Source organism: Nelusetta ayraudi, unplaced genomic scaffold (genome assembly GCF_046127955.1).
Source record: "Nelusetta ayraudi isolate G7.1 ecotype Tasmania unplaced genomic scaffold, CSIRO-AGI_Nayr_v1 ptg000019l, whole genome shotgun sequence".
Lineage (NCBI taxonomy): Eukaryota > Metazoa > Chordata > Actinopteri > Tetraodontiformes > Monacanthidae > Nelusetta > Nelusetta ayraudi.
The window spans coordinates 3,967,796-3,982,646 of record NW_027466069.1 but is presented as its reverse complement, the minus strand read 5'-3'; the positions used below and the strand labels follow the sequence as shown (position 1 = coordinate 3,982,646).

Here is a 14,851-nt window from a genome sequence, read left to right as displayed (position 1 = left end):
TCTCCAGTGGCTAAGAATGGAGAACCGCTTGGGTTTCTTGTGATTAGGACATTACTCATCAACAATACAAAACTGTACAAAGAAAAATTGTCAACAATACAAAACTGTACAAAGACAAATTATCAAAACTAACATGGTACAGAAAGCAAATGCATAAGACAACAAGACAACAAAACCTCTAAAATACTGTCAATAAATTGCCCGGTTCTGATTTACACCTGACTTTTTACACAATGCCTATAATGCAAATACTAGCTTCAAGAAAAGCACAGCTACCTTTGATAGGATACAGAATCATGCAAAGGCCATTAAGTCAAAAGTTGACATAGTGTGATATCAGCCTTAGCTAATGAGTAACATGAGCTGGGACAGGGTCCAAAGGTTCAGACAGTCCAAGATGATAAATGACTGAGTGGTACATAAAAACAGCAACGTTTTTTTCCGATTTCAAACTCCAGCAATGTTTTTTGTTTGTTTGTTTGTTTGTTTGTTTTTTGTTTTTAAATTTCACTCATTAATGACGTGATTTAGATACTGCGATAAAATAATATATGTATAGAGCCTCATATTTATTTGATATATCTGCACACTTTGCCCCTACGGAAGCGGATGTGTCGTTTAGCCGAATGAAATCACTTGAATTCAGTTTTTCGGTCTATAAATTGGCTGTTACTACACAACGGCGTTATTCTGCCTTTGTTACTATATTAAGCAGCACATAACGAGCGGCCGAAGTGCGCTTGCGTTGTAATGCGAGCCTACAACGGCACTGCGCATGCGTGTGGCGTGCCTATCAGATGAGAACAGCGTCGAAGTCTCCAGAAGTGGCAACAGAGGCAGAACAATTCATTTGCAGGGGGCATTCTCACCTTATCGGGGCCAAGCGGATAACGTCCTCCATTCTGCTTCGACGTGGAACTTAATTCAATTAAAAGTCTAATAAACCTATGGGAGTACAATTTCCTATTCTGGTGGACCGACTACACACCAAAACTAATTGTCCGTGGATTATCTTGGGAAACTGGGACCGCCAAGCTTATTGTGCCCACTAATTTCACACGCCTTTTTTTCTTGACATGGAATGACTTGGGGGAGGCAAAACAAAAGCCCTTATCGTGGAATATGTCTCGTTAGCCCACTACTCCCAATAAAGACACATCAAACGGGCAATGCGACGGTGTCAAAATGGATGCGGCGTGCAATGCATTTCACGTCTAGCGTTTTCTGTTGTGTACAGGAGAACGCTCTGGTGGCTAGCTGAGAGTCGAAGGCGGCTAGCTAGCCTCCGCTGAATGCGTCACAAGATCGAGATGTTCAACATGGAGGATAGCAATGTCATTAGACTTGTGTATTGATGTCGCTTACTGGTGTGTTTTGATAGCCACACGGCTCGCCAGGACGCTGATGTGGTTGAAGGAAAGCCTTTTCTTTGTCTAACGCCATTTTGTGTAACTTTTCAGTCCAGACGTTGTCGTCAGCCATTTTACCATTTTCTTGTCAACCACACACACACAGAGAGAGAGAGAGAGAGAGAGAGAGAGAGAGACGCAAGACTAATAGGCGGAATGATATTACCTCGACCGTTATTGTGCCCTAAAATTAGACATACACGACAAACGAATCCTTCCGCATACAAATCCAAGTCCACACAGCCGCTGGGAAAGAAGAGAAGATTCACATCCTCTCTTCTTCTATTGTAACCGACTGAGTTAGAGTTACGAGCCGTGCTAGTTTTTTATTATTATTATTATTATTATTATTATTATTATTATTATTATTATTATTATTATTATTATTTCGGATGTTAAACTTTTGTCAAATACCGATGAAAATTCATACACCGAAATGTGGATTTAGAGTTTGCTTACAGTGTTTTATGTGTATCCGTGCCGTTCGCACCGTCGGTTATTGAGGGTTCGTAATTTATTCCTAAACCTGTAATCCATCTTTAAATATGAAAAACCACAACAGTATTTTTACTATGGTACAATAACCCCGCGTCGACTTTGTGAACAAAGCAAATGATAAATAACTGTTTTCATAATTTTGCAACAAAATCCCAAAAGGATTTATTGGTGCTGTTGGTGTTGGTGACTGTCACCTGGAATACCAAATCTGTTTAACCTTCAACAATTTGTTATAATAGCAACAAGAATCACGAAAAAATATTTGTCAAAACCTCAAGAGAGCAGTAAACCCATTCGACAGAATAGTGTTTTCTACACAAGTGCAGTTGTTAGGTTTTTGGTTTGGTTTGGTTTGGTTTTCGAGTAAAAGAGCTGAATTTTAAATGGGAATTATGTAAAACCACATAATTAGGACTGCTAAGATGCTTCAGAGACTTTTTATTTTATTAAAAAAAAAAAAAAAAGGAACATTACATTTAAAAAGAAAAGTAGTATTTATTAAAATTGTTATTGCTGGCTGATAGGTGCCTCTGTCCTCCATCTGTGACGCTCTTTTTCCTGTGTCCGTGGTCGTCTGCACTGTCTGGTGTATTCTGTGAAATCCTCTTCTTCCTAGATGCACAATAAATGCGGCCAGTTACATTGTGTTATCCCTATTTACACAGACAAAAAGTAAATGAGTCATGACTTTTTATTACCCTTTCACTGCAAGTTAACATTTATTTAATTTCTCCCCCTTTTTTATAAGCCTTCCATAAACACTTCATGTTTCAACACAGGGAATACTTTGACCTCAATCTGTCATGGGGAGCTAAAACCTTCTCCACTTGGGACAGAAGTTTAAGAAGTTCTCTCTCATCGTGGGACCCGGTGTCATGAAAGACATTGATATTCTGCCCCAGTTTTGATCTCTCACTGAACATGAAAGCGCTTGAGGCTTCCTTTGCCCTGCTGCCTTCAGGGACAATCTCTGACCTGTGAGGATGCTGCATCCAGCAGATCCATTGTGGGGATTAGACAGCTGGCCTCGCCCAAGAAGCAAATTAGGATGTGGAGCACGTCGGCCCAGCGTCCGACAGTCAGCATCAGCACCATCAAACCGCCAAGACGCACCACCACCGTGTTTAGGACTGCTTGGCTGTTGGGCCGCCGCTGCTGGTCCTCTGCAAAACCAATATGTCTTATAAGAAGGAATGCACTAACTTAAACTAAAAAAGAACTGAAGGGATTTTAAGGAGTTTTTAAGGAATTTAGGAGTGGATGCACTGATGATGCATCCACTCCAATGCATCATCAGTGCATCTATACCTGAATTCGAATCTCTAATTTAAGTGTTCAAAATAAGCTCCTTACCCTGCATGTATACAATCAGCAGTGTGTAGCAGATAGTCAGCGGTGTCCAGAACCTGAGGGCCTCTGTGGCGGAGAGGAAGTGTTTATTGATGATTGATACGGCGGCCACCCCAGCCACAAAGAATGTGATGATCACAATCCTGCACAGCAGAGGTAGCAGGCTGTGGCCCGATGTGAGGAGGCCAATGCAAATGCCGCAGTAGCGTTGTGAGCTGTGGAGCTGAAATAGTGCCATGACATGTCGCTGCAGGAGCATGGCCTGTCTAGCCAGGAACCAGCTGAGAGCCGCTGCCAGAATCAGGCATAGCCAGCCGTGGGCCGCCCCCTCATGGAGAAAATGCAAGCTGCAGCTGAGGGCACATCCCAAAGAGTACTGACTCTGAATGAGCACCTGCTGTACATATTTCCTGGACTCCTGAGAGAGAGAGAAAGAAAATTACTGATGATTAAATGAAAACAGAAAATGGTCTTTTGCATTGAAGGAAACCACAGCTCCAATGTGAGTCTACTGTTAAAGCAGTGAATCTCCACTGGCATGTTTCTTACTGCTCCGGCTGTCACCCATCCAGAGAGAGCTCGAAGGCAGAACTCTAGCACCACCAACGAGGCGACACGGGAGCCCACCACCGTCAGCATCCCAGTCACAAAGAGGAACTGAAGCAGTCTGGGAAGTCGGCCCATGTCCGCCTGCATCTTCTGCTTGGATGTCTCATCTTTTTGACTGCTTTTGCGGGTTGTTGAGGTCAATGAAGCGAAAATGAAAGTAAACTAAGAAGACATTGCGGCAAAGAAACCTCAAGATGTTGCACCTAGGTTAGAATTGTTGAGAGTCGGCCCACGTCACCTCTGATCCTCAAGAAAGAAGTGCACCCTCATTAGGGAGCATAGCACCGAGATACCACAGGCGCCTATAAGCCCTGCGGGGCACACATAGTATAGAGTCAGAGTTGGTTACTGATTGGTGTGATTAAAAATGAATGGACGTGAGGCTCACCTTGAAGTAAACAATCCACTGGATTTGTATCCAGAGTTAACCATCCGGGGAGGAAGGAAGTAGGAAGGAGCCATGTGAGAAAGGATAACATTGTCCCACCATGGACTCAAAAGAAAAGGAGCTCTAAATGGGACGGACCCTTACGAAAACAAAATTAAAAAAAAAATGAAACTGAGGCCAATCCAATTCAGATGATCATGATTTGTAGTTATTCCATGGCGAGTAGCAGCAACTTGTTAAATCAGCTCAGCTCTTCTGTTGTCTGTCTGTATTGCCTCTGGCACCACTGAGCTTTGCTCACGCTGAAGTCTGTTCTGCGTTGTATACCAAAGGTCATCTCAGTGCTGTCGGCCTTTAGGGGCCTGAGTCACTGCTACATAATGGAGTTTATTGCAAGGCATTACAATGGAAACAATTAACACTCAAATTATGATATTAAAAACGCTCCCTGTGGTGTTTCTACTTTGATACTATGTTTACAAATCTTTTTTTTTTGCCATTTATTGGCCTGTAACAGGGTCATTGCCACAGCGCCCCCTATCTGGCATGGTATGTAACTATATCTTGGCAGAAGTAACTATACAACTTCGTACTGCTTTTCCAGCCTGCCACCACGACAGCATGGCTCACTTTATGGCAACTTATAGCACATCAACATGCTCATGGCCATCTTCATCTTACATTTTGCTTCATTTTAACCCATTTCACCACATAATAATAAATAATAAAAACATAACTAAATAAAATGAAACATGTCAGCATTCACAAATCACTTTATTAAAGAAAGCCTCAAAATGTTCAACATATATTTTGGCATCAGTATGACAACCATCTACTGTCAACCAGGGCTGCAGTGCGCAACAAACAAACAAAAAAATCAGCTATAGCAGTTAGTCCACTTTTGAGTTATCTCATTAAAATCTTTTATTCTAAATAAACTCTTTTTGACATTACAAACAAGGTGGTAGCAAATTTAACAACTTCTCAATCTCCCACATCAATGCAGAGGTAAATATGACAGCTGTTTGCAGATCCATGACATTTCATGGGATAAACCTTTAAATGCAGCATTTTACACAGCACAATACATGGCAATAAAACACCTGCTACATTCAGTCACAATGAAACGGCGCAAGACGAAAACCACAAGTTGACAATGAACAGTTTGGATCAGAGTTGGTTCTTCTTGATGGATGACGTTCAGTGTGTCGGTTCAAATTGCACAAAGAAAACATGCTTCCACAGTTCTTTCTTGATGATCCTTAAAAAACAAACAAAAAAACCCCTCATATTTCTCCTGAGCTTTCCCAGTCCTCATCAGCAGTCCCACGCATGTTGCTCAGAACTTGGCTCAGAACAAAGTCCGGCCACCTTACTGCATGGTGAACATCTACATTCTACATTTTCTGGGCTCTCTCTTCCACGTACAGCTGCATCTGTTGAACACACACACACACACACACACACACACACACACACACACACGACTGTTGTATAAATAAGTTCTTGTATAAACTTTTACTCTGAACAGTTAACTGTTGGGTAGAATGTGTTGCATACTTTGACAATGTCAGAGGTCATGGTCTTTAGTGGGATGAGCCTGGGCTCCTGCATGTGCACCTCCTGCTCGTCAGCAACAATCCAAGGAAAATCCTGAGGATGGAAATGGGACATCAACATCATGCCACTATTTTCAAACAGAGTGGCAAGTGTAGGCAGTCAATAATCAATAGACAATGTTATTTCAAAACCAACCTTAATGACTTGAACCTTCTCCATGTTGCGTGTGGCAGCGTCTCTGGTGTGTACCAGGACTGTGAATGAACAGCCTGTTGTAGAAATAAAGTTCACAAAGAAATCAGTAACTTGAAATAACTCTGCAAGATGCAGAATTGTTAAAAAATAAAAAATAAAAATGATTTCATTTTGCCGTAATGGCCAAGTGTATGTTTACATTTAGGTAAAACACTATGTTTATTGTACTGGGTTTTCTACCAGATAAAAAGCTGGAAGAAAGCGATTTGTTTTAAAACTCCAAAGGTTACCTGGTGGGTTGTTGTTCAAAACAGCATCACATACGCTGATCTTCAGGATGAAGGCCCTCAGCAGCTGTTCCATGTGCGACAGCAACGTGTCTGAGCTTTTCACAATGAAACCACAGACCAAGACAATTGTAAAAATACACATTTTAAAAATGAATCTTTACACAAAAGCCTTCATAAAAGAAATACGTGAATCCACACCTGATTGACAGCAGTGTCGGTTGGGAAATCTCAAACACAAATCTCTCCACTGGATGGTGCTCTTTGTCCATGATGACCACCACCACCTTCTCGGCATCATTCTGGAAAGAGGATTAAACACGCGTGAAGAGTTGAGAGACAAATCGTGGTTTTGTCAACCAGACTCAGCACCCGGTAACATCTTACCTTCTCAATGAGAGGCTTCACACAGTGAAGAGTGTCCTGAATGTACTGATTCAGCTCTGGGTGACATGACATCTGAAAAAAACAGTGGGGCGAGTTTAGGAGTTGAACGCTGAAACCTCTTTTCAAGCAGATGCGATAAACAATTAACGTGCGCGCGCGCGCGCACACACACACACACACACACACACACACACACACACACACACACACACACACACACACACACACACACCTGCACAGGTACATTGTACTTCTTCCTCTTCTGAAATATCCCTGAGGGATAGACCTCACGCACGTAAAGTATGAGGTGTATGGCGACCTCCAGGAATTCGCACAAGATGTCTGCAACCACTGGCGTAGGAGAAGGAATAATATTAGCATCGTTCGGCTAAACAGGTGGCAGGACGCCTGCTGGCCGTCATGTTTAGATGGAAGGGTCTTCTTACCTTGTCCAAAGTTGAGGTCTTGTCTTGTTAGAGTTGTCATTTTTTTTCTTTTCTTCGACAAAAACTACAACTGATACACTCTCACTCGAACTGTCAGCAGTTTTTATTTTTGATCTTGTAAAATAACAGCGAGTGAAGCGCCGACCTGTGAAGTCATGATCTTTTACAACTGCCCTCCTAAATCTGGCAACGACGAAATGACACGAACCCGGGTGACTGTTTTCCTAAACGTCGACCCTTCAATATTACGTCATAAGTGTAACAGAGTAAATAACTGACATTTCAGCGCCCCGAGCCGCGGCTTTCCACGGCTACGACGGGAAAGCCAAAATAGTTGTCGCAGAAAAAAATACGTCATATGTTGTTTCGGAGCTGGTTCCCGTCCGCTTATGATGATGGAGACATCACGAGGCAACACTGCCACCTGGTGGCTTGTAGCCGACCACCACCGAATTTGGTTAATTTGTCTCACGTTTAAAATAATGACATGTAAAGTAATCTAGACAAAAGACAGTATATGCTACCAATACTGTATGTTGTGTGTATTGTATTCAAATCGTAAAAAGTGGAACAATATGATTACTTTATTTGAACTTTTTTCTGGAACATTTTCAGAAATTGTGCATTTGGTCAATTGAAATGAGAAAAATAAAAATCATATAATATTTTAGAGGCAATACGAATTTATTTTGGGACAAAATTGTTTGTTACACATTTCATGATGCAAGTACAAAAAAATCAACAAGCAAAATCCTATTTACAGAAAAAAAGTATTTTTAAACAACTTTACAGGCTGACAATTGGGCATCTTGCGCTAATAGAAAGACAGTCCATTGAGCCAGCCTGACTGGTCTGCCACCCAGAACACCAGCAGTCCCATTACTGTGATCACTCCCGTCTTCAGAGTTGCACTGAGCATGTTGAAACACTGAAATGACAAGAACAAAAATAAATAAATCACAACACAACAAAGAAACAAACACAGTGTAACGTGATTAAAATGCTTGTGAGTAGTACACACTCTGCGTTTCCTGGTACAGATTTCTATGGTGTGTACATCTGGCTCGGCCTGTGGTTGCTGAACATTTAGAGGATCACATGCAGGTTTCACTTCCGCGCTGTTCTCGCACTCCTTTACATCCTCGTGAAAGGTAAACAGAGATTATGGTTTTCATGTTTTTACAGGCAACCAGGCAGGTGTTTCTCTGTCGGCGTTTATAAAGACCTCGGACGTCTCTGCAGAGCTGAGTTCCTCCTCCCCGTCTGTAGAGCTGCTCAGTGAATCGTCATCACTGTTCAGAGTGCAGGAAGCACACAGCTTTATCACGGCGGTGGGTGTTCATTGCTCAAGTACATACAATCGTCTTACCTGTTGGTTTCATAGTGGATGACCTGGGACAAGGATTCGTTGCAAAACTGAACCTTTGTCTGCCTTTCTACAAGGAGACAAGCAGAAATTGCCCAGTGAGGTCGACCACGTTTGAAAATGAGAAAAAGCATCCGATCACAGCTAAACCCCCCTCTGACTCACCTTCGTTTCCTTTCTCGCCGTCACTGTCATCGTAAAACTCGAAGAAGGCCTTGATTCTCTCCCGCTCCTGCTCCCAGTTCCTCTCCTCTTCGTACTCGTCGTCTTCCTGCTGTCCCGCCAGGGTGGTGCCAAGTGGTTCAGTGTTGTAGAAGAAGCTGTCATCCACGGACCCCTGGATGATGGTTTCCCATGTCGTTCCCGCCAAAGGCGTGCAGACCCCCTGGCTGTCAGCCGGACGGGTCTGAGCTGTCAAGGTGTCCGGGTTCCAGCTCAGGTCGACGCCTGCCGGCTCGTCACTTGAGCTCCACCTGGTGTACATGTCGCTCAGGCTGCCGATCAGGTCGCTGAGCTCCTCCGACTGCTGGTGGCCTTCAGCGAGCTCTTCCTCGCTCCTGTTCAGCATGGCTTCATCCTCACTGGAGGTGTAGGAGTCACTCTCACCTCTCTCACACCTGATGACCGCTGCATCGCCCAGCCCGTGCTCCACAAGTCCACCAACCCCTTCATCCTCTTCGTCCTCTTCGTCCTCTTCGTCATCTTCTTCTTCTTCTTCTTCTTCTTCTTCTTCTTCTTCTTCTTCTTCTTCTTCTTCTTCTACTACTACTACTTCTTCAGTCACTCTTTCCCCTGACCTGTCTGAAACTAAACCAAAGACGTTCTCCACTTTCTCCTCATCCTCATCGTCACCGTTGGCTCCTTCCTCACACCTTGAATCTCTGTTGTCTCTCGCACCCCAGATGTTTTCCCGAGGAGCTCCTGGGGGACTTTTCCTCCCACTTTCCTCATATTCACAGGAGGAGAAGTCTGACGGGTAGTCCGCATAGCTCTCGCCCGCCTCCTGGTGCTCCTCTCCCACGAAATCCCTGATCTTCTCCACGCCGGCTTCACCGTCCGCAGTGGGATCCTGCAGGTTTTGCAAGGCCGGGCCCTTATCGGGAAACTCCAGGTCGACTTTAGCCACGAGCTCAAAGCCAGTGTCTATTTTCATATCATCCTCCTGGTCAAAGCGCAGACTGAGAGCATGTCCTTCTTCTGTTTTCATGTCCTCGCTCTCGGACTCTGCAGAGTCCTCCTGCTTCCCTTCCTCCTGCTCACCTCCCTCAGCTCCGTCACCTTTTATCCTCATCGCACTGCCGCGCACTGGGACTCTCTCAAAGTAGGACAGGTCCTCTTCGCTGTCACCCGCTTGCTCCTCGTTTCTAACTTGAGGGTTTCCGTTGCCCTCCAGGGCCAGTAGCTGTCCCTCAGATGAAGTCCTGTCCTCTTTCTCACCATCGCAGAAGTCACTGCCCCAGCAGATCGGCACCATTAAATCTCCCTGTTCACCTCTTGCTCCCATCTCCTCCTCAACCTCCTCGTTGTCCTCCTCTTTCACCTCCATGATATCCTCCTCTCCTTCCCCCTCTTCCTCATCCTCATCAGACTGTTCTTCCTGTTCATCACTATCCTCCTCATCATCCTCCTCTTCTCCTTCTTCTGCATGGACTAAACCTCCCTCTGCAGAACCTCCGTCCGAGGTCCTGTAATCCTCTTGCATTTGCCCCGCGAGCTCCAAGCCCCCAAAATATTCTTTATCAGGTAAATCTTTGGCTGCAGTTACATCTTCCGTTTGTGTGTCATACAAATCTGCAGCTTGATCAGTCACTTCCTGGTGCAAAGCCTTGTTTTTGTTTGCTTGTGCGGTGTCTTGAGAGGTGCAGGTTTTGTCTTCCCCGAGCATTTTATCAAAACTCAAACTCTCAAAGTCCAAATCTTCATCAGCGAGTGTCGGGAAAGACGCTCCTGCAGCTGGATCGTGGTTTGAGCATTATGTAGATTTATTTTTAAATAAAACTTTATATATATATATGTATATATATATACATATATATATATATAGTCAATGCAATATCAATGTCGTGTTCTTACCTGAGAATGCATCGCTGAGAAGATCTGCAATACTTTTTTCCATGTTTTCAAGGTCTGACGGCAGCTCGTGAAGACACGGGCTACATCAAGACAGACATGGGTGCATTTCCACAGATGGTCTGAAAGGAAGAGAGCACCAAGCAAGTCTCATCTGTTTTCGATGATAGACTTCCTGTCATAACAGACAGTGCATGAAATCGGCATCCAGTTTAATATGTTTGCATGAATATTTGTTGCCAGTATTTTGCATGACACAACTACAAAGTAAATCAGTGAAAAACACACACACAAAAAAAAATCATGTAGAGTTGTTTTTTATTGCGAGGAATTTTTCAATGCAGTGTTTTATTTTGTTATGTCTTTGTGTTACAAAATGACGTCGATCTTGATGTGGTTTTAGTTTCAGCTGCACAGTGAAGACAGAAAGTGGAACAGGGGAACATGCAGTTCCTTTAAGTTGAAGCAGCTCCTGTGCTGTTGATAAGTAGATTTGCAAAGGGTTTGGAGATTTGTATTTATGCCATCACAATCAGTCCTGAAAAATGGTCTCAATCCAAATGATAAATTGAATTAAAATGATTTATTGAGGATGAAAAAATCAATTAAATCTATTAATATGAAATAAAATTGAATTTAATTAAAAATCTGCTTGCTGGCTTCACAACTCATTGCGAAGAAGGTAACGGTGGTTCGGCTTCAGGTCCACTTCCACCGGGAAATGATCGCTGACCTCCAGGGCCTGAGACACAAAGAAACCAGAGTGACATACAACACTAGTGTATACCAGAACCAAATCCTTGTCCGACCCTGACGCTCACCTCTTCCTCGCTGAGACGGAAGGTTTCTTTAAAGTTGAATGGCTGAGCTGATCCTGGAACGATGCAGGAAAAAAGCTCTCGGCCGTGCACGACGATCCTGTTCGGAAGGAAGGCAAGACGTTGTTGTTGTTGATGTTGTGCCGAGGCTGCAACCAACGCTGCCGGACAGTTTCTCTGACCTGTCGTAAGCGCAGCGCGTCTTCTGGCGAACGGTCGTGTCCTGCCCGTCCCCGATCAGCCAGTGAAACCTGGGCTCGCTCCTCAGCTGCAGGGCGCTCAAGCCTTTCATGGTCACGTAGCTGCAGCCGGCGTTCAGGTCTCCCAAGATCACCACTTTCTGGAGGGGGTGAGGGATGCACAAAGATGCACTGGCTTTAAACAGGGAGGTTTTAGGGGCGAATCCGTCAGGGAAAGTTAGTCACGTTCAACCCACATCGGTTTTCCACTTCTTGCGAACTGCGGTGAAGACGTTGTACAGTTGGTCGATTTCCTTCATGGCGTTCTTCGGGCAGGTGTGCTGCCCGATGAGGACGAAATCCTTCACCACTGCAAAACCACAGAAGTATTAGCCACTCCCAGGATGAAAAAAAAAGCAATAATAGAACATTTTATTCTTCCCATAGACCCCTGATTTCGTGACGTTATACTGGTTCCTGATGGTTCTAGTGCAAAATCAGTTTCCCTCTGTTGATACAATTGAATAAGTGACGTTTTTTTCTCTGATTTCCTGGTAATGAGTTGTGTATAAGGTGTTAACTACTGCATCTTTGGTAGCAAAACTTTTGTCTGAACATTGAGAATGATTTGTTTGATTTTTCCACTGGTCCTTATTATCCTCCTGACGTTGAGTGTCGTACGTGTGGTGGGGGAGTGAAAGCGAGCGATGAAGGGCTCCCTGGAGAAAACCTCCGTCTCATTACTCGACGCTGCTCCGTCCGCTCTCGGGTACTGATAAAGCTCTTTGACCTTCAGCACGTCGCTCCTGGATGAGAGGAAGGAGGCGATGGACTCAACATCAGGGACTTGTTGTGTTAACGCGGCCTCTGTTCACACTTACAGCGTCTTACCTGTAAATGTAAACGTACTGCTCCTTGTAGCTCTTCCTGCCCAGCCTCTCGCTCTCCACGTACGAGTACGTGTTGGCTTTGTCGAACCTGGAACAACAACAGAGATGTGTTGACCTGCTGCGGTTTGACACCAGTGGATGTAAAACCAAGGACTCTCTGTACCTGTTCAGATCCTTCACCAGAGCTCGAACAGCTTCTCCTTTACAGTCTCGGACCTCCTGCAGCAGACACAAGTCACACCGGGACAGAATCTAACATGTAGAAAAGAGAAGAAACGCTGCTCTTATTTTTTTTTGTCAGAATGTTGGATGTTGCCGATCTGGTCCAACACTTACGGTAAAGTACCTTCAGTAGAATCCCCATGACCTTCTTGTTGTTGACCTTGGCCTCGCCAAAGCTCTGGACATTGAAAGCGCAGATCTTCAGGGGCGATGCCACGTGCAGCAGAAACAAGGCTGCCGTCAGCAGCAGAACTGGACTCCTCATCTTTGCGACAGGTTACCGCTCTGAAAGTAAACAGGAGAGTTTGGCAAGATCCTCCTTGTCATGTGTTGAAATGTGTTACAAAAACCTGTTGGTTGTTTTGTTTTTTGTTTTTTGTCTTTCATGCAGCCTCTTACCAGCTGGACCTGCTCTTCCAGGAGACTGACGCCAGTCGGAGCTCCACACCGAGCAGCAGTGTTTGAGGAACATGCAGGTAAAATGTGGGTGAGCGTGTGTGCGTGTGTGCGTGTGTGCGTGTGTGTGTGTGTGTGTGTGTGTGTGTGTGTGTGTGACAGATGTGCAGTGTCAGTGCCCAGTTAGAATGTTCAGAATGGAGCTTTGTCTGGAACAGTGACAACAATATGAACACTGCGGACAAAAGCAACACAACACAACAGTGTTTTTGTCCCCAAGTTTGAGTCCAGTCAGACAATAGCCGGACACTTTTCCTGAACATTAGATTTAACTTGCGAGCAACTTGCTGTTTTATGGCTAACATGCGCAAATATTTGCTGCAACTAATGCTACAACATTGCAAATATGAAGCTTTTTAGTGTTTAAAGACAGAATTAAAAGGTTACTTACTGTCTGACAAGAGGCTTTTCAAATAGTGCGGCAGTGTCTCTGTGGTAGAGACTCACAGATGAAGTTAAAATAAAACGCGGTTGCCGTCAAACTTTAAGGAAGTCATCCCTTTGTCTCTTCTTGTAACCTTTTCGCGGTACTTTTTTTTCCACAATCCCAAAATGCATTGCTCTTTTAAATGTACATTACTGTATACTATAAATAATGTCAATCTCTTAAATTACTGTAATCAGTTTCTTTCTCCTCCCAGATTGCATTGCGGTTTACAGTATGAGACTGTGTGACACCAATACAGTAAAATACTCTTCAAATTTTATTGTAAATTGGCATCAAAGTTTTACAGTGTGGGGTTTTTCTTAATATGAACATAGACAATTGTTAATTTCTGATAAGTGCTAAAACAGAGTGGTTTAGTGACTTTGGTGATTCGATGAGAACAAAATAACGATAAATTAGACTCATATGCATTGGAAATATTTATAGCAAAACCAGCAAAGCTCCTCTCACAACATTTACTTTCACAAAGTTCCAACATCTATGTGAATTTTGCATCATCACAGGTGGATGTTGTTGGAATCAGACATTTAACATCATGCATCATATTATATTGTGCTATTATATTTGTAACATTACATTTATATGTTGGAATTATTATATTGAGTTGAATGTATAAATGTATTGAATGTTACTATATGTAGTGCTTTGGTGTATATTTGATGATTATTACCAGTGCCTTGGGGGTGTTGAAAACCTTTTGAGCAAAGACTGTTACTCATTAAAGTCTCATGAACAGTGACCTGGGGTGACCAAAGAGTGTTCAGCTGAAGGAAGTGCCTTTGTGACCCTCATAAAGTTTGCGACCCATCCAGTCACAGGGATGGGAACTTGTGACCTGAGCTTGTCTTGCCGCAAAATGGTTTCAACAGGTCACACCGGAAGGAAGGATGGACCATTTGGCTCACGGCCAAATAAGGACCTGCTTCCTGATTCACAAACAATGACAGTAACACCCAGCAACCAAAGGGGGAAGAATGGACAGCCAATCAGAGGACGACACTGGAGAAGACATTCAGATCAGGAGTCAGATTGTTTGTCTTTGCATTTAAGGACTTTCTTGAGAGAAAGTTGTCAGTCTGACTCCGGCGACGGCCAGGACTCGACTCCAGAGATCTCTCCATCAGATCTCTGTTACAAATGTCTTGTTTTTCTTTTCAGATAAAATTGATTAAGATTTACTTGTCTCCTTTTCTTCGTTAAACGAACACGCAGTTTGGTAGTAGGATATTAGGAACCAAACCAACAATGTTGTGAAAATTCTGATTCCCTCCCC

At 43.7% G+C, this 14,851-nt stretch overlaps 4 protein-coding genes and 2 long non-coding RNA genes across 13 annotated transcripts; 2 read left to right on the top strand and 4 right to left on the bottom strand.

Annotated features, from left to right (window-relative positions):
* Nucleotides 1-2,282: 2,282 nt before the first annotated feature.
* Nucleotides 2,283-4,641, bottom strand: tmem82 (transmembrane protein 82). The gene is made up of 6 exons (XM_076026476.1): nucleotides 4,255-4,641; nucleotides 4,105-4,177; nucleotides 3,807-3,984; nucleotides 3,261-3,675; nucleotides 2,883-3,070; nucleotides 2,283-2,519 (listed from the first exon to the last, which is right to left on the bottom strand). Exons 1-6 carry the CDS (start codon nucleotides 4,343-4,345, stop codon nucleotides 2,415-2,417), a joined length of 1,050 nt encoding a protein of 349 aa, XP_075882591.1. The 5' UTR covers nucleotides 4,346-4,641; the 3' UTR covers nucleotides 2,283-2,414.
* Nucleotides 2,460-4,440, top strand: LOC142888303 (uncharacterized). Its single transcript, XR_012926680.1, has 2 exons — nucleotides 2,460-2,579; nucleotides 2,687-4,440. It is a non-coding gene; the product is annotated as an uncharacterized LOC142888303 (long non-coding RNA).
* Nucleotides 4,642-5,009: 368 nt separating the features above from the next.
* Nucleotides 5,010-7,484, bottom strand: mad2l2 (mitotic arrest deficient 2 like 2). Its single transcript, XM_076026482.1, has 8 exons — nucleotides 7,130-7,484; nucleotides 6,916-7,034; nucleotides 6,684-6,755; nucleotides 6,498-6,598; nucleotides 6,300-6,394; nucleotides 6,010-6,083; nucleotides 5,815-5,907; nucleotides 5,010-5,690 (listed from the first exon to the last, which is right to left on the bottom strand). The coding sequence occupies exons 1-8, from the start codon at nucleotides 7,167-7,169 to the stop codon at nucleotides 5,652-5,654; spliced, it is 633 nt and encodes a 210-aa protein (XP_075882597.1). The 5' UTR covers nucleotides 7,170-7,484; the 3' UTR covers nucleotides 5,010-5,651.
* A 310-nt stretch (nucleotides 7,485-7,794) lies between these two features.
* On the bottom strand, nucleotides 7,795-10,704 carry LOC142888297 (uncharacterized). 2 transcript variants are annotated; one of them, XM_076026473.1, is made up of 6 exons: nucleotides 10,569-10,704; nucleotides 8,661-10,448; nucleotides 8,499-8,565; nucleotides 8,355-8,421; nucleotides 8,151-8,270; nucleotides 7,795-8,057 (listed from the first exon to the last, which is right to left on the bottom strand). In XM_076026473.1, the coding sequence occupies exons 1-6, from the start codon at nucleotides 10,609-10,611 to the stop codon at nucleotides 7,944-7,946; spliced, it is 2,199 nt and encodes a 732-aa protein (XP_075882588.1). In that variant the 5' UTR covers nucleotides 10,612-10,704; the 3' UTR covers nucleotides 7,795-7,943. The 2 variants fall into 2 exon arrangements, with proteins under 2 accessions (XP_075882588.1, XP_075882589.1); XM_076026474.1 differs by having other exon boundaries at nucleotides 8,151-8,261.
* A 429-nt stretch (nucleotides 10,705-11,133) lies between these two features.
* On the bottom strand, nucleotides 11,134-14,591 carry dnase1l1l (deoxyribonuclease I-like 1-like). Of its 4 annotated transcripts, XM_076026481.1 has the most exons (10): nucleotides 14,453-14,591; nucleotides 13,074-14,254; nucleotides 12,799-12,959; nucleotides 12,616-12,704; nucleotides 12,454-12,540; nucleotides 12,244-12,368; nucleotides 11,820-11,932; nucleotides 11,566-11,723; nucleotides 11,387-11,483; nucleotides 11,134-11,307 (listed from the first exon to the last, which is right to left on the bottom strand). In XM_076026481.1, exons 3-10 carry the CDS (start codon nucleotides 12,937-12,939, stop codon nucleotides 11,227-11,229), a joined length of 891 nt encoding a protein of 296 aa, XP_075882596.1. In that variant the 5' UTR covers nucleotides 12,940-12,959; nucleotides 13,074-14,254; nucleotides 14,453-14,591; the 3' UTR covers nucleotides 11,134-11,226. The 4 variants fall into 4 exon arrangements, with proteins under 4 accessions (XP_075882596.1, XP_075882592.1, XP_075882595.1 ...); XM_076026477.1 differs by having other exon boundaries at nucleotides 12,454-12,704; XM_076026480.1 differs by having other exon boundaries at nucleotides 12,454-12,704; nucleotides 13,522-14,254.
* On the top strand, nucleotides 11,929-14,756 carry LOC142888302 (uncharacterized). 4 transcript variants are annotated; one of them, XR_012926678.1, is made up of 4 exons: nucleotides 11,929-12,789; nucleotides 12,872-12,950; nucleotides 13,066-13,150; nucleotides 14,315-14,756. It is a non-coding gene; the product is annotated as an uncharacterized LOC142888302 (long non-coding RNA). The 4 variants fall into 4 exon arrangements; XR_012926679.1 differs by having other exon boundaries at nucleotides 12,872-12,965; XR_012926676.1 differs by having other exon boundaries at nucleotides 11,929-12,950.
* Nucleotides 14,757-14,851: the final 95 nt, after the last annotated feature.

What these genes read in the sequence shown, in the direction of transcription:
- tmem82 (XM_076026476.1), bottom strand. Translation starts at nt 4,345, where the DNA reads ATGTTATCCTTTCTCACATGGCTCCTTCCTACTTCCTTCCTCCCCGGA. An exon ending in TTCTTTCTTGAGGATCAGAG is followed by an intron (nt 3,985 to 4,104) that starts GTGACGTGGGCC and finishes AACCCGCAAAAG; the next exon opens with CAGTCAAAAAGATGAGACAT. An exon ending in GCTGATTGTATACATGCAGG is followed by an intron (nt 3,071 to 3,260) that starts GTAAGGAGCTTA and finishes TTGGTTTTGCAG; the next exon opens with AGGACCAGCAGCGGCGGCCC.
- mad2l2 (XM_076026482.1), bottom strand. Translation starts at nt 7,169, where the DNA reads ATGACAACTCTAACAAGACAAGACCTCAACTTTGGACAAG. An exon ending in TTTGAACAACAACCCACCAG is followed by an intron (nt 6,084 to 6,299) that starts GTAACCTTTGGA and finishes TTTCTACAACAG; the next exon opens with GCTGTTCATTCACAGTCCTG. An exon ending in AGAAGGTTCAAGTCATTAAG is followed by an intron (nt 5,908 to 6,009) that starts GTTGGTTTTGAA and finishes TTCCATCCTCAG; the next exon opens with GATTTTCCTTGGATTGTTGC.
- LOC142888297 (XM_076026473.1), bottom strand. Translation starts at nt 10,611, where the DNA reads ATGGAAAAAAGTATTGCAGATCTTCTCAGCGATGCATTCTCAG. An exon ending in TCTCAGCGATGCATTCTCAG is followed by an intron (nt 10,449 to 10,568) that starts GTAAGAACACGA and finishes ACCACGATCCAG; the next exon opens with CTGCAGGAGCGTCTTTCCCG. An exon ending in CGGCGAGAAAGGAAACGAAG is followed by an intron (nt 8,566 to 8,660) that starts GTGAGTCAGAGG and finishes GTCTCCTTGTAG; the next exon opens with AAAGGCAGACAAAGGTTCAG.
- dnase1l1l (XM_076026478.1), bottom strand. Translation starts at nt 12,939, where the DNA reads ATGAGGAGTCCAGTTCTGCTGCTGACGGCAGCCTTGTTTCTGCTGCAC. An exon ending in GCAAGAAGTGGAAAACCGAT is followed by an intron (nt 11,724 to 11,819) that starts GTGGGTTGAACG and finishes CACCCCCTCCAG; the next exon opens with AAAGTGGTGATCTTGGGAGA. An exon ending in TCCGTCTCAGCGAGGAAGAG is followed by an intron (nt 11,308 to 11,386) that starts GTGAGCGTCAGG and finishes TTTGTGTCTCAG; the next exon opens with GCCCTGGAGGTCAGCGATCA.